The 27006-nt window shown below is 52.5% G+C and overlaps 1 protein-coding gene across 1 annotated transcript; it reads right to left on the minus strand.

Moving 5' to 3' along the window:
* Window positions 1-804: 804 nt before the first annotated feature.
* Window positions 805-19891, minus strand: BPIFB3 (BPI fold containing family B member 3). Its single transcript, XM_036825241.1, is given in 14 exon segments — window positions 805-872; window positions 5491-5567; window positions 6758-6825; window positions 7710-7880; window positions 9832-9885; window positions 11122-11301; window positions 11438-11528; window positions 12247-12249; window positions 12317-12375; window positions 14154-14217; window positions 15680-15916; window positions 17711-17736; window positions 18886-19055; window positions 19774-19891. Coding segments are annotated over 14 exon segments (1380 nt in total). The 5' UTR covers window positions 19886-19891.
* Between the last annotated feature and the right edge of the window lie 7115 nt (window positions 19892-27006).

The raw sequence follows: 27006 nt of genomic DNA on the forward strand, positions 1-27006 counted from the left end.
GGGTGTGAAGTATTATGAGATAGGAGGGGTGAAGCATGCATTTGGGGATGAGCAGGTCAACCTCCAGGAAACTTTATTTTGCTGCCTCCATGTCTAGTCCACTTCTCTCACTCCACCAGCCCAGTCTAACCATTCTCCAGCCTCAGAGAATCAGAACAGGACATGGCCTCCCATCTGGGCCAGACTGTGAAATTTTTGGCTTCAGCGCCACTTATGCACGCTCTTCCCTTTTCCCTGCCCCCACGTCCCTTGAAGTTCACAAAGCCCCCAAGTTCTTTCCTTGCTGCTAATTGCTCCCAGGAGAGTATCAGAGGCACTCATTTATACTAGAGTATTAAGGACTAATATGTTCAAGAGTTTTTTTTCCCCCTGGCTTCCTCACCTCATCCTAACCCCACTGCCCAGAGAGTTCTGTGTTCAAAGAGGGATCACCACCTTCAGTTTAAAAAGATGGGCATCAAAGGAGGGATTTCTGGCATCAGCAAGCAGCTGCAGTGTCTCAGGGAGGTAGCAAAGGTCCCAGGTACCCAGCATCCCTGGGAAAGATGAGCGCAGCTCGTTTCACCCATGTAAATAAAGGGACTCAGGCCCTTTTGCTGATCCCTGAGAGGTTCTCCTGACTATGCCCATGTTTCAGACAAGATCACTGAGGTTCAGAAAAGGGTCTCCCAGGCAGGTCTCCAGTCTGGGACATGCCTCATTGCCTCCCCAGGCCTCAGCCTCCCCCTGCCCAGACTCTGAAGAGGGAGGAGGCTCCTCCTTACCCCCAGGAGGTCCCCGCAGCTCAGCCTTGAGAGGTCCCGTTCACCGGGCCTTCTGCTTTGGCTGAACCGGATCACAGGCCAGTCTTATATAGCAGCTGGAGTCTGATCCTGGAGCCAGGGGGGGAAACACCATGTAATTACGAGAGACCAGAATCCAGATTTGCTCTGCACATTGGGCATCGGGACCCAAAACCACAAGGGTTTGCGGTTTGTGGCTAATTCTGAGAACTTGTTCAGCCCCAGATGGTGTCACATGAGCTGGGGTTTATCAGCCCCTGGTCTGGGCACATTCCTGGAGACCCTAGCTAGGCCCCCAGATGGCGGAAGTGGAAACACCCCCAGACGCATCTAGTTTCCAGCTCTAAAGCAGGCACTGCCCACTCCAGATGGCCTGGGCAGACAGCTGTGCCCAGACTCAGCATCAGGCTGACCTTGGTTCAGACCTCGCTCAACCCTGAACTCACTGGTTGACCTTGGGCCGGCCACTTCCCTGCTCTGTGCCTCTCATTACGTATTTCCGTCTGCTAAATGAGTATGATACCTGCCTCACAGGATTGATTTGAGGATTCAGGGAGATGGATACGGATCTGCTCTTCAAACTTGGGGCAGGTGCGAAGAGAATAAGCAGATAGGCTTCTGTTGACCTGCAGAAGATTTTCTCCCAATATTTCATTATGAAATGTCTATACGTACAGCGAAGTTGAAAGAAGTATACAGCGAACACCCATATGCTTGTCATCTTACACCCACCAGCTACATCTACCATTAACATTTTGTTATACTTGCTTTATTGCATATCTGTTCATCCATTAATCCATCTTTTTTTTAAAAAATGTATTTCAAAGAAAGTTGCAGTTAGCAGTATATTTCCCATTAAACATTTCAACATGCATGCCATTATGATTCTTTTCTTTTTTTTTTTTTTAAAGTTTTATTTATTTATTTATTTATTTATTTATTTATTTATTTATTTATTTATTTATTTATTTATGGCTGTGTTGTGTCTTCGTTTCTGTGCTAGGGCTTTCTCCAGTTGCGGCAAGCGGGGGCCACTCTTCATTGCGGTGCGCAGGCCTCTCACTATCGCGGCCTCTCTTGTTGCGGAGCACGGGCTCCAGACGCGCAGGCTCAGTAATTGTGGCTCACGGGCCTAGTTGCTCCGCGGCATGTGGGATCTTCCCAGATCAGGGCTCGAACCCGCGTCCCCTGCACTGGCAGGCAGATTCTCAACCACTGCGCCACCAGGGAAGCCCATGATTCTTTTCTTTAGATGTAAAATTTACATACAGTGAAATGCACAAATGTTGTGTTTACTTGTTGAAAATTGACATGTTATACAGTATGTAGCCTGCACCCCTATCTTAATATAGAGCATTTTCATCACCCCAGAATATTCCCTCCTGTTCTTTCCCAGTCAGTGCCTGCTCCCACCCCTCAGTGGCAGCCACTGCCCCCTCCAAAACCTGCTGGGACACAGCCCCGACCTCCTCCTTGGCATTCAAGGAGGATCTGCCTTCCACACCAGTGCTGCTCGTTCCTTTCACCACCACCACCTCCAGCCTCCCTGCCTCCGGGCCTTTGCATGTGCAATCTGTGCCATAGAATACCCTTCTCCAGATTCCATTAGTCACACTATTACAGAAATGCCAGCTGCTCTAGAAAGCTTTCTGTGACAACCCCTAACTCTGACCCTTCCTCTGGATGCCCCCCCCAAGGCCCTCTGCAATGCCAACCCCCTGAGATGGCGTTACTCTGGGGAAACCAAGCCTGTGCCCCACTCCCAGCCCAACACAGGTACAGATACCAGTGTAGCAAATGAGTGAATGCCCTTACTCTCTCCATACCAGTTGGGGAGAAATCTGAGTCCTCCTTGCCTCTTACCCACAGCCCCAGCTTAGGTCCTACCTCCAGGTTTAATTGATGCCACTTCCTCCCTCTCCCACCAGGCCTACCTGAGAACCTCTCTAGGGTGAGGGGGCATTTGTCTCTCCCCACCGAGGGCTGCTCTCAAACCAGGCTGAGAATAAATGTGAGTTCTGCCGAACTCTGCAGGGAGATGCTTCCTCCCTACTCCCTGGGGGCAATGGAGGCTCTGAAGGCAGGCATGGGTGATGTTAAGTCCTGCCAAGCTCACCAATGTCACCACTGGCCCCTGGGCCAGCCCCTCTCTGGGACTCAGTTTCCTTCCCTATCTGCAGTGGGTGCATTAATGGGACAGGCTTTGGAGCCAGATGTTGGGTTCAAATTCTGCTGCCAGTTCTCTCCAAGCCTGTTTCTTTGGTGTTGAGATGGTGACCAGAATGGCCTGGCCTCAAGAGGAGGTTGTAAAGGTCAGGTGACTTAATCATGCGAAGTGCTGAGAACAGGGCGCAGCACACAGTAGGTGCTCAGTAGGTGGCATTTTTATTCCCATCATTCCGGGTCCCTGCTGGCACCACAAGGCAGCAAGTCAGTGAAAACCATGAGAGGTGTGAGGGGGGTGCTTGAGCCCGGGCCCTGGACCATCTTATCATCTGTAGGGGCTAGACGGGCTCCAGGGTAGGGACCCCAAGAACCACATGTGCCTGTGTTCCTACATCCCATATGCCTTCTCAGCTCTGGACAAACACTTCTCCTCTGGTGCCTCAGTCTGGCCATCTGAGAAATGGGCATAATCACACTTTCCCAGCAGGGTTTTGAGGATTAAAGAGGAAACGTCTGGAATATTCCTGGAGCTTCATGGGGGCTCAGTAAACCCCATTTTTGACTCCCCATTCCTGGCACTTAGTGTGATAAAACTGCTTGTTAAACAAAAATATTGCCTTTTAAAATTGAAATACAGGGGCTTCCCTGGTGGCGCAGTGGTTGAGCATCTGCCTGCGAATGCAGGGGACACGGGTTCCAGCCCTGGTCCGGGAGGATCCCGCATGCCGCGGAGCAACTGGGCCCGTGCGCCACAACTACTGAGCCCGTGTGCCACAACTGCTGAAGCCTGCGTGCCTGGAGCCTGTGCTCTGCAACAAGAGAAGCCACCGCAATGAGAAGCCCTCGGCAACTAGAGAAAGCCTGTGCACAGCCACGGAAGGCGCAAAGCAGCCAATAAATAAATAAATAAAATAAATCTATTTTTAAAAAATAAAATAAAATAAAATTGAAATACAATGCAAAGAGGGCAACTGTGCCTTTCTCCACCTCCCAATCCCTCCCACCAGAGAGCAGGGATCAACGCCCACTGTAAACTGTAGAGGGCGGTGCACACATGAAGGTCAGTCGTCAGAGGCTCTGTGCCTGGCCTCAGTCCTGAGACCAGCCAGGTCCTGGTGGCCATGAGGCCAGCCTGCCCCCTCGGGCCCTGAGAGGATTAGTGTAGCTCCAGCACCAGGGAGATCACCTGGGCTTAGCGTTAAAAAGGCACCTTTGTCTGGAGCTGGTGGGACCAGGCCCTGGGAGGTAACTCACCCTGAAGGTGACTCAGCCTGCAGGGGGTCACGTGGGGGATTCATGCAGGAGGCTGTCGAGACCAGGAAACAGAACCAGCCCCACTACCAACCCCTCCTCTCAGCACTGGTCCCCCTCATGAACTGTCAGCTCGCCAGGCCTGCAGGGGGGCTGCCGAACGGGGGGCTTCCTGCACGTCTGGTTTCATTGCCCACCCTAAGTGCGGAGGTTCAGAGCCTGGGCTCTGGAGTCAAGGGCCTGGGTTCAGGTTCTAACCTCATTACTTCCTAGCTGTGTGGCCTTGGGCAAGTCTCTTAACCTCTCTGTGCCTCAGGTTTCCTCAACTCTAGAATGAAAGTAAAAACAGTTCCTAGAAAGAAGGGTTGATTCAAGGAGTTGATGACATATGTATCTAAAGCCCTTAGAACAGTTTCTGGCTCTTAGTAAGCATAAAATAAACACAGCAAGTATTACTTTTATAGCACAGCCGTGAAAAGCCCAGGCTTTGGAGTAAGGGTAAGAAGGACCTGGTTCAAATCCTGGTTTTGCCACTTAGAAGCTGTCCAATTCCATTTCTCTGAGCCTGTTTCCTCATATGTAATATAGGGTGATAATACCCACTGATTATGGTCACTATGAAAATAAACTGAGCAAAGGGATGTTAAGCATCTAACACAATGTCCGGTATACAGTAAGTGCTCAGTAGAGGTTAACTGCTCTCACTGCTACTGTGTGCAGCCACAGGACTCGCCAGGACAAAGACCCTCCCTGACCTTGAGCTTGGACGAGCCGCTCTCCCGGAGGAAGGGTCTGTGGGGCCTGTGTCTGAGAAAGAGGGAGGAAATGTGCCCAGCGCCAGTAACTCTGTGTGGTCTGATCTTAGATTCCTGTGAGTTTAGAAACACTTAAAATGACCTAGAACCTGAGACCATCGTGAAATTCTAGAACCTCAGGCCTCTGAGAAGCAGGAAACTAAGGGCTCTGTGGGTCTCTGAAATGTTAGAACTTTATGAGTTTAGGAACCTTATTACTGTGTGAAATTCCAGAATTCTGAACCCTAGTGAGGTTCTACACATTCACAACTTTGTGAGGTTCCAAGACTTTGGAAGATCATGAGATTCACTTTCCTAAGACAATGACTATATTATACGTGCGTATGCGTGTCCGCAGCCACCCCCCCACCCACACACACCTGCCCGGATGTTTGCCCACTCTGGCTTATTGGGGCAGAGCCCAGACTGGGGCCAGCTCAGTCATATGGCCCATGACTCATCCTGCCTCCTTTCCACCCCCACCTGTAGACCCTCACCAATGCCGAGCTGCTCACCCTCCCAGGAACTTGCATCAAAGGCGTGGGCGAAGGAGGAGGCCAGATGGACACTGAGCCTGGTGGAGAGAATAGAGATGTTGAGGGGCCCCAGCACCCACCACACCTCCAGCCTGCCCCACCCCTAGCTCTCCAGGATCAGGAAGCAGGGTTACAGGGCCAACTCTGCCTCTATCCAGCCTTGACTCAGAGACTCAGTTTTCCCACCTGTAAAATGGGCCTGGAGGGAGCTAACCTCCTTCTGAGATATCATGACTGCCACCTCCGACTCCATGGCCCTGGAGCCTTGGTCTGAATCCCAGTTGTTTGACTGAACCTCTCTAAGGAGTGGCCCTCCCATAGACTGAGCCTTGGACACAGAGTGCCCTGCACCCAGCAGTTGCTCACTAAAGGCAATAAACCACCAACGGATCACAGCTGGCTCAAATGCAGGTCCAGGGCCAGAGCCCAGACACACATCTCTGTCTCCTGAAGGGCTGAGGCTTCAACTGCCACCAGGAAGGGGAGACGAACCCTGGCAGTCAGTGAGGCCTTTTGTCAAGCTTACAAATGGGGCGATGGTGGAGTCTTGCAGCGGGGTAGTAGTAGCCTGAGGGGCCGGCAGGGGTCAGGTGAGCACCGGGTACCTATGGCCCAGGACAGTCTGATCCCAGAGTCCCCTGGGAAAACCCCTGTATCCAGGGGAGGGACAGAGAGGCCCCAGGCCAAGGTGAGAGCACTGGGCCCAGAGAATGGAGGCCCAGACTGTGGACCTGCTTCCAGGGACAACCCACTGTGCGAGCCTGGGCTTTGTGCCATGCACGTGTAAGGAAAGATTGTCATCAACATCACCATCTTGGTCATTATGATTATCATGAGGCCTAGTTACCACAGGGGTGGGGAAACTAGAGAAATAGCTAGTCCACATGAATAACAAAGCATCTGACAACATTCAAGGACAGTTACCTCCATGGCCAGCCTCTAGGGCTGATAACTCAGGAGTCTAGACTCCATACCCCACAGCAGGTTTATCTCCAGGGCCAGCTTTTGAGCAGGTGCAGTGGAAGATGCCCGCTCTGGAGCCAATTCTCTGGGCCCCAGTTGCCTCATCTGTACAATGGGCTAATACCACCCCTTCCCAGCAGGTCCCAGAGGCAAGGAAGATGCTGGTAAAACACTTGCAATTTAGTTGCTGCTCAATAAATAAGAGAGGGTTTCTGTCGGTCCCTAATTCTTGTTCGTAAAGACAAGGCCCAGGATCCCACATTACCGTTCCAGGGACAGGGAGAGGTGCAGCTTGGTAGCTGACGGAGCCAGCTGGGCATTTAAAGTCATCACCTGCATGGGAACAGCAGGCAGAGATTACACTGAATTTGGCAGAAGGAACTTGAGGACAGGTCTGCCTTGGCCAACAGGTGAATTTCCACCGTCTATTTCCTCCACTACCCCTTGCTGAGGCCCTACTGTGTGTTAGGGTCCACGCTGGGCTATGAGGAGGTAACTTGAAGGTTCTGGCGCTCAAGAACCAGGGTACTGAGGGCAATCGGTGTTGGATGCGAGGCAGCTCTAGGGCTGCAGGAGCTTGGACAGACCCTCAACCCAGCCTGCAGTGGGTGAGGGAAGGCATCCCCCGTGAGGTGTCTCCTGAGCTGAATCTTGGAAGATGAGGAGTTAGCCAAGGGAAGGCGAGAAACTGCCCTCCAGGTGGTGGTCCCTGCACAAACAAAGGCAGGGTGGTGCGACCTGGTAGCCCTGAGTAACTGGCTTAGGGCGCAAGGCTGGGAAAGGCACAAGGATGAGGCAAGAGGTTGGGGATGGAATGGTGTTTGGCCGTGCAGAGCCAGGGCAGAGAGTGAGCAGGGGAAGGACCTGCCACTGCCCGGATGTATGGCTGGGAAAACCAGTAGCGGTGGGGTAGAGGGGAGCAGACTGGAGGTGGGGGCCAGGAGGGAGCTGGAGGGTCATCCAAGAGATATCTGAGCACAGAGAGGCTGGGGAGGTGGGGGCAATTCCTGAGGTCCTGAGGAAGCACAGTGGACACGTGTGTGATGAGGGAGCAGCTGGGAGTCCAAGGGCACTTGGGTCTCAGCTCAGGTGATGACAATGGGGGCGAGGTTTCCTGTGCTGTGCCACATGGGGCCTCCCACCCTGAGATCCGCAGCCTGGAGAGGGTCAGCCCTACTTAGAACCCCAGGGCCAGCTCCCACCCCTCAGCTGTTCACTCTGTTCAGCTGGAAGAAGGCTTCACGGGTCCCTTTAGGGAGGTAGGACAGCACATGGATGTTAGCTGGGACGGAGACCATGGCCTTCTTGTCCTGGAGCGTGACCGTGGGTGCTTCTTTTACCCTCAGTGAGAGCAGGAGCTGCTGGCCTGGTGGCAGCTTCCTCAGGGTCTGGAGAGAAGCAGGGGCAGAGTCGGGGGCAGAGTAGGGGCACGAGGAGAGAAGCAGGGGCAGCTTAGATGCTCCAATAATAGAATCAGTTAGTCAGTCAACAAACACTCATTGAGCACCTAGTGGGCCCCAGGCACCGTGCTGGGAACTGAGGTAACAGCCTGAACCAGACAGGCCTGGTCTTGGCCCCCACGAGGCTGACACTCAGGTGTGGAGATACCAATCCACAGAACAACCAATCAGAGTCAAAATCCTCCCCCTAGGACACACTTTATTACACAACATAAAAAAACAAAACAAAAAATATCCCCGATGCCTACACTCCCTACATCATCCATCCTCTGCCCTCCTATCTCACCTCCCACTACTGGCCCCTCATTCTCTCCTCTCCAGACTCACTGACCACTTCGCTGTTCCTCCAACTAGCCAGGCATGCTCCCACCTCAGGGCCTTTGCACTTGCTGCTCCCTCTGCCAGAACTGTCTTCCCCAGACACCCGCATGGCTCCCTCCATCCCCTCCTTCAGCCTTCAGCTCACACGGCGCCTCCTCAATGAGGGCTTTGCAGAGCACCCTCCTCCACCTTTCTGACACTGTGTATATTCTACTTATTTATTTGTTCAATGTCTGTCCCTCCCACCACAATGGCAGCTCCTTGAACACGGAGACTTTTGTCTACTTTTCACCAATTGCCCCTTCTGCATGCCCAGCACCTAGCACAGGGCCTGGTACATAGTAGGTGCTCAGTGAATATTAGTTGACTGAATTAATCACACAATCAGCAAATGCTGAATCTCATAATCACGACATCGTGGATTACAGAAATGCTGGAAACCACGCATCCACAGAAGGTTAGAATCACTTGAATGCTGGGATCTGGTGACCAATTCCTCAAGCCCCAACTCCCGGGGCTGCAGTATCATAAAGACAGGGGGAATCACCGGATTCCAGCCTCCTATATCCACAGATTCTGAAGCCATGGAACCAAACTCAGAACTGGGGCCACACACAGGGCTCTGATGCTGTGAAAACAAAGGCTTCAGGCTCCAGAGACAAGCCCAGCCTCCCTAGGCTAAGAGACATGGCATGCCTCGTTGCATCCATGGGTCCCTGCTCCTGCCACCCTGGCCTCCCCCAAGTCCCTTTCCACCATCTTACAACTCCTCAGAAGAACGAGGTTCTTCTGAATGTCTAGCCCCAATCTCAGCCTTTGCCTGAGACACCTATGCCCTTTAGCCCAAAACACCAATAAGCAGAGGCCCCACTCAGGCCCACCAAAGCTGCTTTCCGTCACCACCTTCAAGGACTCACAGAATTTGTCTGTGTCCCCAAATTCAGCTGCCCTCTCCATCTTCTCTGGTGGAAGCCCAGGCCTTGTGGGTCTCTTTCTAACCTCTGTCAGAATCTGCTGTTACGTAAAGACCTTGTAGTAGGTCTTTCAACTTCAGTATAATTCAGATTCCCACAGCTGGAAAGAAGCTGATTCAGCACCAGTTGGAGGGATGGGAAAGCTGAGGACCAGGCCCTGCAGTCACGTACTGACTGATGCTCACTAGTCAAATCTCCCTGAATCTCCCCCCTTCTCTTTCATCTCCATGGCCACTGCCCTGAGTCTTCTCTCTGAGGACAAGAAGACTGAGACCAAGATGAAGTAAGGCAGTTGGAGGGAGGGGGCTCAATCACTTGGAAAGAATCTGCTTGACATAGGAGCAACAGCCCCAGGACAAATGCCCAGTTGACTTTTGGGGCAGTTAGACGCTGGTCCTTTCTTCTCTAAGCAAAATCTGCTATCAGGAAAGGATAAGGTGTTAGTCAATCACACTTTAGTATGAATTTGGACTCAACATTCAATTGCAGCTGTCTGGAGAGCTGTATTGAGAAAGATTCTAGAGTCCACTCAGGGTCATCAGGAAAGAGCTACAATGAACAAAGCCCATGAAAGTGTCACTCACCTCAGGGACCAAAGCCGCCAGCTCTGTAGTTGTCAGTGGAACACTGCTGGAAACCTGGACCCAAGACCAAATGGGATGGGGGTGGGGGTTAAACACAGAGCCAAATAGGGATCCCTCAGCACACACAAAGTAGTTTTCCCCTACCCAATTTTATACATACCTCTCTACAGACACTCATGTTCCTTCTATTGACCAATGATGAGTGCTTACTACATGCCAGACACATGCTAAGGGTCTTGTGTGCCTTCACTCATTTCACCTTTATAACTGCTCGAGGAGGTGGGTGCTACGATTATTCCCATTTTACAGATGGGAAACCTGAGGCTCCTGTCCAGGGTCATAAGCTGGTAAATGGTGGCACCAGGCTTTAACCCAGTCAGGCTAATTCTAGAACTTCTAAACTGCCCTGCCAGAGTGCATAATCTGAAGGCCCAGGGATCTGACCATCTGACCCCAGACATTTTTGCCTTTTACCCCAAAAATATTTTCAAATACTATAAATTTGTTTCCACTATTTACACATCAGGACATTTCATATAAATTTGCAGTTTCTGGCTAAAAAATTGGAAAATCTGGTCACACCTGCCTCCCAGCTCAGGACCCTGTTCCAACCACCCCATAGGCCTTCAGTGTGCTCTCTGGACCCCACCTGCAGGAAGTGAGTAATCAATCCCTGCTCCCTTGGGCTGAGCTGCAGGTAGGAGCCCAGGTAGCTCAGAGCTCCCTGCCTTTGGACAGGGCTGAGACCAAGAAAATGTCTCTGGCTAAGGCTTCCGGGGGCTGGGGCTTCCAGACATCTGTGAGGGTGTGAGAGGGGGCCAGAATGGAAACAGAGAGGTCTCAGAAGCTTCAGAACAAATGTCCAAGTGACCTTTGGTATAGTCCAGCCCTAGTCTTCTTCTCTCCAACTCAAATATGCTCTTGAGAAAGCAGTGGGAATGTTAGCCATTCACACTTTAGTGTAAAATTGGGCTTTGACTCTAGAAGGGCTCATCTGGTGCAGGGATGGGAAGTTGGCTACATTTCATATGCCAATTTTGATCAATTCAAAGTAACGTCCTGAGTGTCATGTTGAGAAGGATTTGGAAATCCCATTCAGGTTTAGCCAAGTAGAGGCCATTATCAATTAGCAATGTCTGCCTGAAGGACAAGAGTGGGTATGTGCATGCTATAAACCTGTCCAACTCTCTCCTATTATAAGAAGAGGGTTCGTCAAGGCTGATCAGCGATGATGTGACTAGGTCACCGCTAGCATTGCCAAGGTCCAGCAGGGCAGGGTGCCGTACTCACCAGCTCAAGGGTGATGTCCAGGTCAAGGGCACCAATGGTCTGCAGGAGCCCAAACACGGTGTTAAAGAGGTAGAGAGGCACAGTCACCTGGGATGTGTGGTCCTCCTTGGGGGGCACCTTGATGGGGTTGGGGGGCTTGGGGAAGTCGATGATGTCACCTGCTACGCTCTTCACAATGGGCTGCAGGGGCAGGAGACAGCGCGTGGCAGGGTCTCAGGGCAGCTCACTCACCTGGCTTTGACTTAGCATCCCCTGCCTGGCCTCCACTTGTACCCCACCACCCCTACCTGTGGGCGGGGCCTCGGCAGGCACTCACATAGATGTCCAGCTCTATGTACTGGTTGGAGATGAGAGGCAATGTGGCCAGAGTGAATTCCACGGACCCAAGAGCCCCGAGGGCACCAGGCCTGCATGAGGAGGGGAGGAAGGAGAAAGACCTCATGAGCCCAGGCCCCAGTAATAACAGGCTCTGCTTCTATTTATTGAGTGCCTGCTGAACACCTAAAACTCTACTAAGCATTCACCAGGGCACTACTGTCATCCCCATTCTACAGATATGGAAACTGAGGCTCCAACAGAGGAAGTCACCAGCCCCAGCCCACACAAGCCACAGAGTAGCAAAGCCAGGGTTCCTGTTTTCCAGAGCTGGTGCCACTAACCACGTTGTTTCCCTGTCTCTCTCATATAATACCACATTCAGAGACATATCTGCCCCCAAGTTTTCTATCCTTATCATAGTTATGCATTTTTATACTTTTCAAGGCCCTTTTGTGAATACAAAAGGCATCCATGTCTCCACAAGGCTCAGAGAGGCTGGGGGCCACTGTGGCTGCAGGGCCTTGGGCTCCTTACCTAAGCTCTGGGCCTCAGTCATCTTGTCTGTCCAGATAATAACAGTATCTGCCTCATGCTTCTGACAGTGCCAGACACACCGCCGGTGCTCAGTAAGTGGTCTGAAGCCCCCGGCAGATGGAGACCTGGATGGCTCCGGGTCTCCTCACCCTGCGGAACTGACCTCAGCCCAGAACACCACCATTAGGCCTCCTCAAAGTGGCGGCCTCGTCAGTCTGAGGAAGACATGAAAGGTCCCAGAATTCTGCCCCGTCCTCTTCCCTGGTACCCCACCCGCTGGGGTAATGGTGGGGGAGACGTAAGAGCAGGTGCAGAGAGGAGGAGGGTGGGCCCCAACTTACACAGCACAGCCCCCAGGAGCTCATTCACCACGCCCAGCACGCTGTCCACCACGGGGCACGGCTGTGTCCGGAGGAGACAGGAGTTACAGGAGAGTAACAGCGGGCCCCAGCCTGGCACGGGGAACAGCTTCATTTTCTTTGAATGATTTGCTATGTGGTCCCAGGGACCGAGGTAAGGCAGACGACGTAGATGGATGGCGAGACACACAGATGGGAGGCAGGGGAGGGGCTGGAGCTTGAAGTGTCAGAGGGCGGAGTGGGTGGTGGAGAGGGCCAGTTACATGAGTCCCCTCAGAAAACCTTGGAGGATGCTGGGGGGACAAGAAGACACATTCCAGAGGCTAGCTGGGGTGTAGGGACAAGGCCGTCCCCCAAGGAAACAAGGTCTCAGGTCCCTCCTGCCATCCATGTGGGCACTGGGAGACCTACAATCCAGATCCCCCAGAGGGGCGCCTCCTCCCCTCCACCTGGAATCAGGGCTGGCCCAGGGCATCCGCTGTGCACACCACCCCGGGTTTCCTAAAAACCCCTGGGCTGTGACATCAGGGAACAAGTTGTCCGGCTTCCAGAATCTCAAGTCTGGGAATCACAGAATCTGAGTCCACCAGAGCAGGAATCCCAGAGGTGGTCCAGCCCAGCCCCTTCACTCCTTCAGCCCCTTCATTCTACAGCTGGGGCTGGAGAAGAGAAGTGACCTGTCCAAGGTCACAGCTGTTCTCAGAGAGACAAGCTGTTTTCATTTAAACTTGGAGCCCCAAACTCCAGGGCTTCTGAGGTCAGGCATGTCTCGGAAACGAGAGGAGACCACGGGGGCTGTGATGGGTGGGGGGAAGAGCCTCCTGGGCGCCAGCCATGTGCGGCCTACAGGAAGGAGGTACGTGCAGCTGGGGTGGCTGATTGCATAAGAGAAGCCAGAAATGGGATTGTTTAGAGAAATCTCCAATCTCTAAGTGCTGGTAATTAACTCTTATCTTTAAAACCTCTTTGAGTCACATGAATCCTGTCTTGCAGCTAATGGTCCAGAGACCCCAGTTATGGGCCACAATTTAAATGTACCCACACCCCCTTGTTGAAATCTACCTGAGATGGGCCTGGGCTGGGGTCTCTGCTGCTGGGAGCTCCCCTTCTCCCCCTGAGCTTCTTTTCTGATTGGATTCTTCAAGCCCAGGGCAGTTTTGCTAACCTCAGTCCCCCACACGCTTGCCATCTCCATGGGTGTTCTTAACAAGGACTCACAGGAGAGGTCCTGCCAGGACTGGGGATCAGGAGGCCTGACTGCTCTTTGCTGGCTGTGTGACCCCAACAAGCCCTCCTCTCTCTGTCCTCAGTGAATTGGGGCTTTGGCCAGACCAGCTTTTCTTAAGTGTGGTTCAAGGGACGACGGGGGCAGGCCATGGACAAGCATCCTGGAGCAGTTTAATCATAATGTGTTTAACATGTACATGTATGTGATCTTCTAGACACGTTTGCCAAGCACAGGGCTTCGTGTGAAATCACTGAGTGACCCAATTTTTAAATTCAAACCTAGTTTAAAGAAAAGTATAAAGTCAATAATAATAATACAGGTGGCAAAGACAGAGCAGGGGGTAAGAAAGGGACTTACTTGGATTTGGGAGCAGGGGACTCAGGTCACCTGGATTCAGAGGTCTGGGGACAGATTGTGCCAGCCCACCTACAGGCGGCGGCACCTGGGAGGCCCGTGCGCAGGCCAGGATGGGATTACCTGATGGGCGTGGAAGGAAAACACAGCCTAATCCTGCCTGGCGCCCAGATTAACTCAAAGCCGGGGGAGGAGGGGCACGGCTCAGGGTGTACCTGGCCTGCAGCCCTCACACTCACGAACTCTGGCAGCACCTTGAAGAGCGTCTGTTCCACGACCCCAAAGAGCGGTGCGGGCAGCAGCCTGGGCAGAGTGAGATGCGTGAAGGTGTGGCCACCACGCAGGGACAGCGTCAACCCAGATGACGGGGCAGGGTGGGCACTGGCGGTTCTGGACATCACGCATCTCCTCTCCTCGTGGGCTCGGCTGGGGCTTTGGGCAGCTGGGTTTAAATCTTGGCTTTGCCCCACCATGGGATCCAGAGGAGGATTTCAGTTTCCCCATCTGTACAGTGCCTGCCTTAGAGAGAGCAGTTGCTGCTGAGATCAAATGGGAGTGTAAACATGTCTGATGCTCAGTAAATGTCTGTTCCCTTCATCTTCTCCAATATGTGTAGATGAGTGACATTTGGGCCTAAAACAGCACCTGGCTTAGAGTGAGGGTTCTATAAGTACTTGTTGAATAAATGAGTATTTGTTAAGTGAATGAATGCCTGAGAGGGTGGCCTGAGGATGTGCATGTATCGATAGATGGGCTTAGGTCTGTTTGGAGAGTATGGGGGTGCAGAGGGAGGGGTGACAATCACAGAACCACAACCACAGGACACCCTCCTGAGCTCCACCCCCTCCAAGCCCCCTCTAGCCCAGAGGAACAGGATGGAGCCACTGGTGTTTAAGGAGCCCAAGACCCTGCCTGGAAACCCCTTACTAAGACCCTTCTGCAGACAGGGCCAACGCCGGTTCACCCTGCTCCTGGGAGCTAACACAGAGCTGTCCGATAACCCATCACTGGTCAGGGCCACCCAGCAAAGGTGGGGTGTGGGTATGGGTGTGGGATTTAGCCTGCAACAGAGGGACTAACAGGGGTTGACTCAACGTGTGAGGCAGGGGAGGCAGCAGGTGTCACTGGCGGGGGATACAGAGTGCTGTGAGAAAGCCTTGGACCTGAGTCCAAAGACCAGCCCATCTCCGTGCTTGCCTCAAGCTGTGTGTGTGACCTTGGGCAAGTCCCTTGCCCTCTGTGGGCCTCAGCTATCCCATGGAAGAAGGATCACTGTGTCCTGACAGTTGGGGGAAGAGATGGATATAAAAGTGCCAGAGCCTTCCAGCTCATTAAATTTAGGTCCTCATTATACAGATGGGGATGCTGAAGCCCAGACAGGGGAAGGGGTTCCCCTGGAGGGTCACACAGCAAGTCAGGGGCTGAGCTGGGTCTCGTTTATGCCAAGAGCAGGGACTGAAATGCCTACAGGTCAAGGGACCACAGAAGGCCCTTGTTCTACCTGGAAGAAGGGAGGCAGGATCTCGGGGGCTGGAGAAGGGGGACGCTCAGGAGTGGACGTTGCAAGCTGCGGGCTGGGCCAGAGTCCCTGTCCCTGCCAGTCTGCAGGTCTGCACCGAGGCTTGATCCGGTGAGACAGGCCCCGCCCAGCCGTCCGCTCCCTGGAGACCCAGGAGACTTCCGCCCGGTGCGCGCACGCGCGATGAGCCCGAGGAGGTCCGGGCGCGGGGAGCAGCCCAACACCGGCTGCAGACCGCGGACTCACCCTGAGAGCAGGCTGATGTGGCCCAGGAGCGTGCTGCAGCGCTTGAGGATGAGGATGGGCGTACGCCGCGCGCTCACGCCCAGCGCCACCCGCGACGACACTTTCACCTCAGCTGCCAGCTGCAAGAGGCCCCCCAGGGGGCTGCGAGACCTGATGCTGGGGGCGTGGCCAGGCGGCCAGGCGCCACCCACCAGGGCCGCCTTAGCCGCGCCCACCCCGGGGCCGCTGACCAGGGCTCTGACGAGCGGCGGGTGGGGTAGCCCTGTGAGCGGCCCCATTCCCTCCTCTCACCTCCTGCCTCCCTGCCCCTTTGCATGTCCCTGCGCCCCCTCCCTCACCCCCACCAGTGAGCTCCAGGCAGTGGGGTAGGGGTCTCCAGAGAGAGAGATGGAAGTCTCTGGACGTCAGTGGGATGGAGGGCCACTGACCACCAGACAACCCCCCCACCCCCACCCCGCCCCAGGACCAGTCCCTCAGTGCCTGGACCATCCCAGACCAGGCAGAGCCTGGAGCCTCTCTTGGGTGTGTCCCCTGTCCCACCTCTAACCCATAAACCCAACTGTGGGCCCTTGAGCCAGTTACTTCACCTCTCTGGACCTCAGTTTCTGCATCTGTAAAGTGGGGTTATACAAGTTCCCACTTCATAGGGATGTTGCAGAGACAGATTAGATAATGTAGGTGCACAGCTGGTAAAGCATATGCTCTGGAACTGTAATATCATCATCCTCACTGGAGGCTCAATGAGCTAAAGTGCTCCCTCCACCCCATCCCAATGGCCTCAGCCCTGGTTCAGACTCTGGCCTGGGTCGTTGTCCTTCCACTCCCACCTCCTAGGCTCTCACACACACAACCCAAGGGGGTTCTCAAACACAGCTCCCCACAGTTCATTATTTTCTCTGTCCACTGGGCCTTTGCCCAGGCTGTTCCCTCAGTCTGGAATACCCTTTCCTTAATTTTCCTTCCACTCTGCATCCACTGTCAGCTAGGTGACTCCTCCAGCTCTCCTGATTTCAGCTAGGGTATCTCCTCCTCCAGGAAGCCCTCCTTACTGCTTCTCTGACTCAGGCAAATACACTCCTCTGAGCAGCTCCCACACCCTGCCTGGACTGCCTCTATCACTGCCCTGAGCTTACAGGATCATGACTGCTGGGTTCGACCTCATACTGGGGGCTCTTTGAAGCTAGGACAGTGGTTCATGTCTGAGGCCCCAGCCTCACCAAGTTGAGGGGATTCTACAGTGGGAGGGGGACTAGATCTATTAATAATGATAATAATAATAGTTAATATTTATGGAGCATTTATTATGTGCCAGGCTCTGTTTCAGCCTGATACAGATTCGCTGTCCTGGCAACAACCCCATGAGTAGTTGCTCATGGTGCAGCCAGTAAAAGCCAGATGGTTCAAAAAACACAGCATTATTTCAAATTAATTCGGTTAGAAAAAAGCATTTTGAAGAAGGAAAGAAATCTTAGACTATTTCTAAAGAATGCAACTTCGTTATTTTTAAAGAATTTAAATCAAATTAGTGGTTCTCATAGGGCTTGCTTTAATGAATAGATAATAATGATTTGGCATTAGCACATGAGGTAATTAGGGCTTCTGAAACTTTTGAGGATGTGTGAAAATAGTCTTGCTCTAAAGACGCAGATGGCAGACGCAGACGTACAGAATGGACTTGAGGACACGGGGAGGGGGAAGGGTAAGCTGGGACAAAGTGAGAGAGTGGCATGGACATATATACACTACCAAATGTAAAATAGATAGCTAGTGGGAAGCAGCCGCATAGCACAGGGAGATCAGCTCAGTGCTTTGTGACCACCTAGAGGGGTGGGATAGGGAGGGTAGGAGGGAGGGAGATGCAAGAGGGAAGAGATATGGGAATATATGTATATGTATAACTGATTCACTTTGTTATAAAGCAGAAACTAACACACCATTGTAAAGCAATTATACTCCAATAAAGATGTTAAAAAAAAAAAAAAAAAAAAAAAAAGCCAGATGGTTCAAATCCCAGCTCTACCACTAATTGACTGGGTGACCTTGGGCAAATCACATTGCTGCTCCGTGCCTCAGTTTCCCTGTGTGTAAAATAGGGATAATGACAATACCTACCACAGATTGGCACTTAGTGATCCTTGAGCAGTCAGTCCTTACCAGCTCCCCTTCCAGACATCTGTTTACTGTTTTGGGAGGTGGGCATCCATTCCCCTTCTGCTCCCAGCACTCCATTTCCTCCTGTACAGTGACACTTCCCCATACCCCTCTCCTAGCCTTCAGCCTTTCTTGAGGCCTGTTGTTTGGCCATCCCCTGATCCACCACCAGCCGTGGACTCGTTCCTGCCTACCTGGGGCAGGCAGTATGACGGTGATTAAACACCGAGACACCACCCCTGCCCTGCCCTGCTACTGCACTTCCTAGCTGGGTGAGTTCGGGCAAGTCCCTTCACTGCCTGTGGGTACGTCGATCGTCTCACCTATTAAGTGCAGTTGATAACGTTCCTACCTCTGGATTCATTGGATAATTTACTCACAATGCTTAGCACAGTGCTAGGCACCCAGAAAACCTGTCTAAGTGGTCATTAAGTTATAAATATTAGCTCTTAAGTGATTTCATTCATTCATTCAAAAATATTTTTTGAGCATCTGTTATGTGTCAAGCACTATTTATGATACTGGGGACACAGCAGTGAACAAGCCAGACAAAAGTCCTAGCCCTCCTGGGGTTTATAATCTAGCAAGGGAGGCAAGGAAAAAAAAAGTGAAATATATGGGGTACAGGGGTGTGATTCATTCCCTATAGAACATGAAGGCAGGCAAGGGGACAAGGAGAGGCTGGTCAGGGCAGGGGTCTTTGGAGCAGACACCTGAAGAGGAGGAGGGAGAGAGCCATGCAGATACCTGGATTAACCCAGAGAGAGCAACTTGGATTAGCCCAGAGAGACTGAGCAACTTGCCCCAGGTCACACAGTGAGTAATTGAAATTGACCCCAGAGCTGGAACCCTCAACCACAGGGGCATGGTGCCTGGCACGCAGTAGACTCCTTATTTTCTGACTCTGGTTCTTGGGACTCCCTGTCCAGGCTCCCCATGAAATTCCCACTGCCTGCCAACAAATTAAAAAGAGTCAACATCTTCTCTATTCCCTGAAGCAAAGAAAAGATCAGACTTCGTGTAGGGCACACAGGTAGGTGGTCAAGCGGCCACACTGTAAGGACTCACCCAGAAAGCTCCTTGACAACGCCAAGAACCCCTCCGTAGCTCAGCAGGCCACCTCCTCCGAGCAGGCCCCCTGAGCCCAGGAGGCCCTGGTTCACAGATGTGACAGTCCGCAGCATGTTCTGCAAAATGGGCCCCCCGACCAGCGAGTTCTGGATGGCTGCAAACAGGGTGGTGGGGAGGAAGGTTCATTTTACAGATGAGGAAGCTAGGGCCCAGAGAGGGGCAGAGATTTGCCCAAAGTCACACAGCAAATTGGGTTTGGGACCAAGAGTATGACTAGGGCTCCTGACCCTGGGTCACCCGGTAGCACCGAAAGTTGGGGCAGAAGTATAGGAGGGAGCACACAGCCACCAGGGAACGATCAAGAGGGAGGAGGCGACCTCTGCCCCTCCTGGGCACCCTTGGTCTGACTCTGTGCGGATCGTGAGAAGGGCAAGATGGAAAGGACCGCCTTGTGGAAGTTGCAGCAGGGCGGGGTAGCCTTCGTGAAGCATTTGCTGTTCACAACTATGGTCACCCTGGGCCGTTGAGCCCTGGAGCAGCAAATGCCCAGTGGAGTTCCCCCACCCAAAAAACGTGGGCAGAAATGTTGGCCCAGCCAGCACCCTCCCCTGGACCTCCTCAACCACCCCCGCCCCTGTCCCTGAGGGAGACACAGGCCCCGCATGCCCGTCCCACCTGGTTCACCTCTCAGAAGAGAGTGAACTAATCGCCCACTGGAACCTGCAAGCAAACTTTTAACCCCCTGAACTCCCTATTCAGTTGGGAATCAAAACCTGTTCTCATCTGTTCCTGAAGCATAAGCATGTGAGCCTATCTATGGGGTGGTTTACTCTGCAGCTGGACCCCTCACACACTGGCCAACTCGGGCTCACCTTTGCCGAGTTCATCCTTGTCAATCCGAGCAAGCATGCCCACCGTCTCAAGCAGCCCCTGGCACGGAGTCACCAGACCCCAGAGGAGAAGCAGAGACCACACGCCCAGCATCGCCGGCATCACACCTACTGGGGGCGGAAGCAGGAACCCTGAGGCCATCCTTTTGCCCAGACGTTATCCTCCCTCTGCCCCTTCCCCAACCCGGGGTCCTCCTGCCCACCTGGCACAACTCAAGTCCAGCTTCACTCCCTGGAAAGCCCTCTCCATCCAATTCAAGCAGCGGCTAACACATTTGACTTAAAAGTCTTAGTCCTCTGCGGCCCCAGTGACCCTGGACCTGTCTCTGAGGGAGAGCCACAGAGGGGCCTTCCTCTCTGGGACAGCAGGATGGGAGCTCTGTTTCCTGGACTGCTTTCCCATTGGCTCAAGAGGCCATTTCAGAAGGTGTGGCTGATTGGAGACATTCAGCAGTTAGATTTAGCATGTCCCGTTTCTCTCCTCCTCCCCTGCCTCTATCCTGGATTGATGTTGAAAGGAATGAGATAGGAGGTGAGAGCAGGGCTAACTTACTAGTTTCATAGAATGGGATTTTTCTGTATGAAGTTCCATATCTGCCAACCCAGTCACATACCCATCTATCCCCTCATGTGACTCCTGCTTAAACCCTTCAGCAGTCCCCCACTGCCCTTGGGATAAAACCCAGGCTCCTTACTGTTACTCACAAGGGCCCTGCCTGCCTCTTTGACCTTCTTAGTCTTAGCCATGACAAGCTCCTTCCACCTCAGGGCCTTTGCACATGCTGTTCTTTCTGTTAGGGAGGCTCTTCCTCTGGTTCTTTGCATGACTACCTCCTCATCTTTCAGGTTCTGAATAAATGTCAACTGCTTGGAAAGGCCTCCATCCTTTACTTTGTCCACAGAAGCCCGTCTGTCACTAAACATCACCCAGAATATTTACTTTAAGGCAATTTGTGATCATGCATTGTGCTTGTGTCCTCATGAGCCATCTCTGTGAGCTCTGTGAGGGCAGGGACTGTGTCTAGGGCCTCCATGCACTGTTGTGTGCTGGAGGGGGTGCCTGCTGAGGGGGCAAGAGTGGATGGAAATCCAGCCCCACTTCACTCGCCAATAGTTTGCCCTGGTGCAGGCTGTGTCTACCCAAGAGGACACCTTTTCCTCATTTGCACAGAGGTACATATGGGCTCTGTATGGCCTAGCAGCCATCTCAGCAGGACTGGTCCCAGAGGGGTTCCCTGTAACCTTGAATCTCTTATGAAGGAAATATTACCACAATGAGAAACCAGTCAGAATCCATGGCTTAGAGAAAAATGGACACCCCGCCTTGAGCCTAGGACAATTCTGTCCTCAGTCCACACATCCCTGCTTTTGCCCCTCTCTGAGCCCCAGTCTTCCCATCTGCAAAATGGGCTTTTTCTCCCATCACCCTCCAGGTACCCCCAGTATTCTCCTAGGGAGAATTCTTTCAGTGCCCATTATTCAGATGGGACAGCAGGATGGTCACAGGATCAACGACTGAGGATCTGGATAAAGCCTCCCACAGGTCTCCCGCAGGCTGCCTTACCCGCTCCTGCAGCTCCACGAGGAGTGGGTGGGCGTTCCCGGCCTCCTGTCGGCTCCTCCACCCTCTCAGGCCTGGGGGCAGCTCTTATATGCCCACAATGGCTCTGGGGACATAAAGGGGGCACAGCCACCAGAAACCCGTTAGTGTGTCCTGTCAGAAGCAAATTGCGGTTTTCCCTGCGGGCCTGGGCTAAGCCTTCCTTCTGGGGGGAGAGTAAAAAGGGGGGACTGGCTGGGGTCAGTGCCCAGGGGTGGGAATGAAACCATGGGGACTGCAAAGGCAGCCACCTCCCCCCAGAACTTGGGCTGGGGTAGGGCATTCAGCCTATCTATAGGATCTCCCTCCAGGGTTCTCCAAGGGTCACACCCCGATGGCACAGAATCCACCCTGCTTCCCCACCTACCCCAACTGAGGTCCAGGGAAAGAAGGAAGGAGCTTAAGGCTGCTGGGTCTTCTGTCCCTCTGCCACTCCCCCCATCCCAGGCCTGGCAGGGAGATGGCCATGGGGCCTGGAGAGAGGAACTCTGGGCCAGCATGGGGGAGGGGCACCAACTCCACCCCCACCTCCCAAGACCCAGTGTCCCCCCTGGAGTTCCAGAGCAGGCTGCTTTTTTCCCTTCCTGAGTCTGGTGCAGATGACGGTAGAGAGAAATTCATTCATTCATCCATCCATTCGTTCATTCGTTCTTCAGCAGGCGTTTGTGGAGCACCTACTGTTTGCTAGGTGCTGGGGATACACCTGTAAACAAAAGAAACAAACCACCTGCCCTGAAGGAGATGACCAGTAGAAATATAATGCAATTAAAAAGTTTTCTAGTAGCCACATTTTTTAAAAAGGTGAAAAAGAAACAAATGTATTAATTTTTTTAACATGTTTATTGGAGTATAATTGCTTTACAATGGTGTGTTAGTTTCTGCTTTATAACAAAGTGAATCAGCTATACATATACATATATCCCCATATCTCCTCCCACTTGCGTCTCTCTCCCACCCTCCCTGTCCCACCCCTCTAGGTGGTCACAAAACACCGAGCTGTTCTCCCTGTGAAATGAATTAATTTTAATAGTATAGTTTAAATTGTACGTGAAGAGTACGTGGCTGTTTACTGTTGCTATACTTTCAACTCCTCTGTGGATTTGAACATTTTCAAATACAAAAATGGAAAAAGGACTTCCCTGGTGGCGCAGTGGTTAAGAATCCGCCTGCCATTGCAGGGGACATGGGTTCAAGCCCTGATCCGGGAAGATCCCACATGCCGCAGAGCAACTAAGCCTGAGCGCCACAACTACTGAGTCTGCGCTCTAGAGCCCGTGAACCACAACTACTGAGCCCGCGTGCCACAACTACTGAGCCCGCGTGCCACAACTACTGAAGCCTGTGCACCTAGAGCCCGTACTCCACAGCAAGAGAAGCCACCGCAATGAGAAGCCCGCGCACCACAACAAAGAGTAGCCCCTGCTTGCCGCAGCTAGAGAAAACCCGCGTGCAGCAATGAAGACCCAATGCAGCCAAAGATAAATAAATAAATAAATAAACAAATTTATTTTAAAAATGGAAAAAAAATCTAAAAAAAATAGTATAGTTTATTTAACCCAATATATCCAAACATTCAATCAATATAAAATTCTTAATAGGTACCCTACACTCTTTTTCTCATACTAAATCTGGACACCAAACTTGGACTCGCGCATTTCAAGTGCTCAGTCTCTTTGTGTGACTGTTGGCCATCATGTTGGTCAGTGCAGCTCTGGAGGGAACAGGTAAGCCTGTGATGCAGTAAGTCAGGGGCTGATGACAAAAATAAAGCAGGGGACGGGGTGTAGTTTTCAGTACGGTGGTCGGGGGGAGGCCTTACATTGGAGCAGGTGTGACTTTTGACCTGCAGGAGGAGAAGGAGTGGGCCAGGTGGTTACCTGAAGAAGAGCCTTCCAGATGGAGGGAAGGGCAAGTTCAAAGGCCCTGAGGTGATGTGTTCCAGGAACACCAAGAGGCCTGTGCGGTTCAAGGGGTGTGGGGACCATGGGGCCGAAGAGGTGACAGGGCCCTGCAGGTTACCATATGGACTTAGAGACTTTGGCTTTTGTTTACAATTCTTCAGCAAGTCCTAGCTAGGCATCCCCTCCTCCAGGAAGCCTTCCTGACTCCCAAGCTGGCTGTGATCCCACAGCCTCCTGGGATCCCCTCTGTCAGAATCTGTGACATGCAAGGCTGTAACCATGTTTCTGGGTACTCATGGATCTGCCTCCTGCATGGGGCCCTGAGGCCCTGCCTGGTGAGATGGGAGGAGGGATGGTATTTGCGTGATTCACCTCATAACCTCTGAACCCCTAACCGTACAGTGTTTAGCCTATGACTTTAGACACTGAGCCGGGTTACTCAACCACACCACTTTTTAAAAAAGTAAACCTTTTATTGAAATATAAAGCCCAGATCCCAAGTGTACAGCTTGATGAATTTTTACAAAATTCTTCTACTCCAGAAGCCCCCTTGTGTCCCTCAATCCTGATCTCTAACACAATGCATGAGCTTGGTCAGCTCTTGAGGGTCCTGTAAATGGAATTGCACATGTGCACTCTTTTGTGCATGGCCCCTTCACACCCCATGTCCATGCAATTCATTCACGTTGTGCAAGGCAATGATTTGTTCTTCTTTGCTCTATGCTACTCCACTGTGTGAACACATCCAGTTTGCTTATCCATTCTCTCGTCTAGAGGCACCCAGGCCTTCCAGTTGTTGGCTATTAGAATAAAGCTGCTCTGAACATTCGTGTTGAGTGTTTTTGTGGACATGTGTTTATTGTTCACTTCTCTTGGGTGGCCAGCCAGGAGACTGGGATTGCTGGGTCCCAGCAGTGCATCGCTTGGAGAGTTTTCCTAGGAGCCGCCGGGGCTCTCCCAGTGCCTCTGCACTTGCACACCCACCAGTCGTCTGAGAGTCACAACTGCTCTGCATCCTCGCCAGCACTGGGTACCACCAATATTTTTAAGACATTTGTTGGGGGGGGAGGAAAGCTATCACCTGCCATTTATTGAGCGCTTACTGTTTGCAAGGCACTGATGTGTATGAATCCGTACAGTCATCACGATGACCAGGAAGGTCAGCTCTGTCATAACTCCCTGTCTTACCCTCAAGGAGCCAAGGCTCTGTCTCCAAGGGGAAGCCATTGGCCCAAGGTCAGAGGAGAGTCCAGCCAGCCCATCTGACTCTGACACTGTTCATCTCCCCCCACCACCTTTTTATTATTGTAATATATTTGATTTACAATGTTGTGTTAATGACACTCATCATCTTAACCACTGCCCTGCCCAGCCCAGCCCCCAGAAAGGAGAAAAGTGCTACTTAGTTTCTGGCCTGCCTTATCTTCACCAATTCCTTCCAGACCCCACTCCAGAGGAGACCCCTACTCGCCAGCTCCCTAGGCACCTACAAGCCACCTCATGCACCAAGGCCGAGTCAGGGATTGGGCCTGCCAATGGGAAGGATGAATGAAAATACATTTCTCCAGGCCCCACCCTGCAACCCTGACTCAATAGGTCCAGGGTGGAGGACCCAGGAACTGGCGTGTTTAACCAGCCTCCAGGGGCAATCTGATGTGCAGCCCTTTTGAGAACCCTGGGTGATGTGGAGCCACAGAAGGGATTAGAGCAGGGGAGGGACTTGATGAGGAGATGTACCCCTGGATATTAGCTCCTAGAGTGAAGTCCCTGGAGCCAGAATTCCTGGGTCCAAATCCTGACTCTGATCATCACTATCTCCAAGCCTCAGTTTCCCCAGCTGCAAAAGGGGCCGATGTTACAGATGCCCACCCTCACCTGTGAGGACAGGTATCCAGGAGATGGACCTTAGGGCATTAAGGAAGGGCTGCCAAAGATGCCTGAGAAATTCAGACGATGGCAAGATCCCTGGGGGGCCTTCCCGTAGGTACTGGAGCTGAGAGAGGGCTGGGAAGGGAGAAGGCAGGATGGGTGGTGACTGGTGTAGACACAAATGTGGGGGATGGTGTATGGTCTTCAGCTTCTCTGGGGGGCTGCCTGGCAGGCTCTGGGGGTCGATAGCCGTGGGCTCAGGATCAAAGATGTGGCTCTGCTCCCTCCTTGCTCTGTGACCTTGAGCTGATCACACACCCTCTCTGGACCTCTGTTTCTTTAAAGAAGGATGATGCATCTCGCTGCTGAATGTGGTGTGAAGAAGCAAGGAGGAGACTTGGACTCAGGCAGGCAGGGTTCAAGTCCCAGCCCCACATGCAAGTGTGCCCTTGGGCTCTGGCTTCATTTCTCTGAGCCTCCACTTACTCATCCAGGGTTGGGAGTCTTGGAAGATGAGCAATGCCCACAGGCAGAGAACCCCCATCATTGCCTCTCCAGGAGGTGGGGTCATAGCCCAGGGCTCCCCTTGCCAGCCCAGCTCTCATTTTCTGCCCAGGGTAAATCTGGGGTAACTGATCACTCAAAGAATGTCGCAATCAGATTAGAGGTCAGAGCACTCAACCTATTTCCCAGATGGGAAAACTGAGGTCCAGAGAGGAGCTATGGTTTGTCCAAGGCCAAGGCAAGAACCCCATCCTCCTGACTCAAGCTTTGTGCCTTGGTTTCTCCATCTGTGTACTGGCCTGGGAAAGATGGTGGTGTGGCTTTAGGTGGCCATGAGTGTGCTATGTGAACATCCAAGGACAGGATTAGGGGAGTGGAGGGGGCGTCTCTGGCACGCCTAGGGTCAAGCATCAGCTACCCATGGGTAACCCAGGCGTCCGTATCTGCCAGGCCAGTCTCAAGGCCACCATTGTCCCAGAGCTGGGAGGTGATGGGTGATGAGTTTAGGGCTGACTCTGAGGGAAAAGGGGATGGCCCTGGCACCCGGGCCAAGGCGAGGGAGGGGCCCTCCTTCCTCTGAGACATGGGTCTGGGCCAGGCTGGTACACAGACCCACCCCCATGGAGACAGAGACCTTCTGACAGACGCACACAGCAACACAAGGACACGTGGACACATGGGGCCACCATCTCAATAATTTCCAGGGCTGGAGCACCAGCTGATCATAGGGGGCTCCGATGTACTTTTATTTCAAAGTTATGGATTTTTTTTTTTTACATTCTAGCAAATGATACTGATTTTCAGGGTCCACTTGTAAAACATTTATTTTAAATTGTATTTTTAACTTAGTTATATGTAAACATACATTTACTTTAAAAAGAGTCAATTTGAAGAATAGTATCAGTGTGAATCCCGGGAGAGGTGATGGGGCAGATATGACAAACAGCAGGAGCCAATTCTCACATGAGTGTCGTCTGTGAGACGTGGAAACACCCTCGGGGCAGACGACATGTGAGTGACGTGGGAACATGCAGATGCACGCAGACATAGACGGACACCAGCGGTCTCTTCACACACAAACCTCCACAACTGGACACTGGTGTCTGCACGGATGCCCTGGGCCGCCGTGATCCAAAGGCCATTTATACCCTGACACGTGCTCCAAAATGCACATGTGCTCCAAAATGCACACTCCAGCACAGCACACAGGTGTGTCTCTGTTGGAGTGGTTACACACACTCCAACACAGACACACCTGTCCACATCTCTCTCAGTCTTAAAACTCACCGGTGCTCACTTATGAGCACTTACTTTGTGCCAGGTGCCATGCTAAGCAGTTTT

This window comes from Balaenoptera musculus, chromosome 15 (genome assembly GCF_009873245.2).
Source record: "Balaenoptera musculus isolate JJ_BM4_2016_0621 chromosome 15, mBalMus1.pri.v3, whole genome shotgun sequence".
NCBI classification, from domain to species: domain Eukaryota; kingdom Metazoa; phylum Chordata; class Mammalia; order Artiodactyla; family Balaenopteridae; genus Balaenoptera; species Balaenoptera musculus.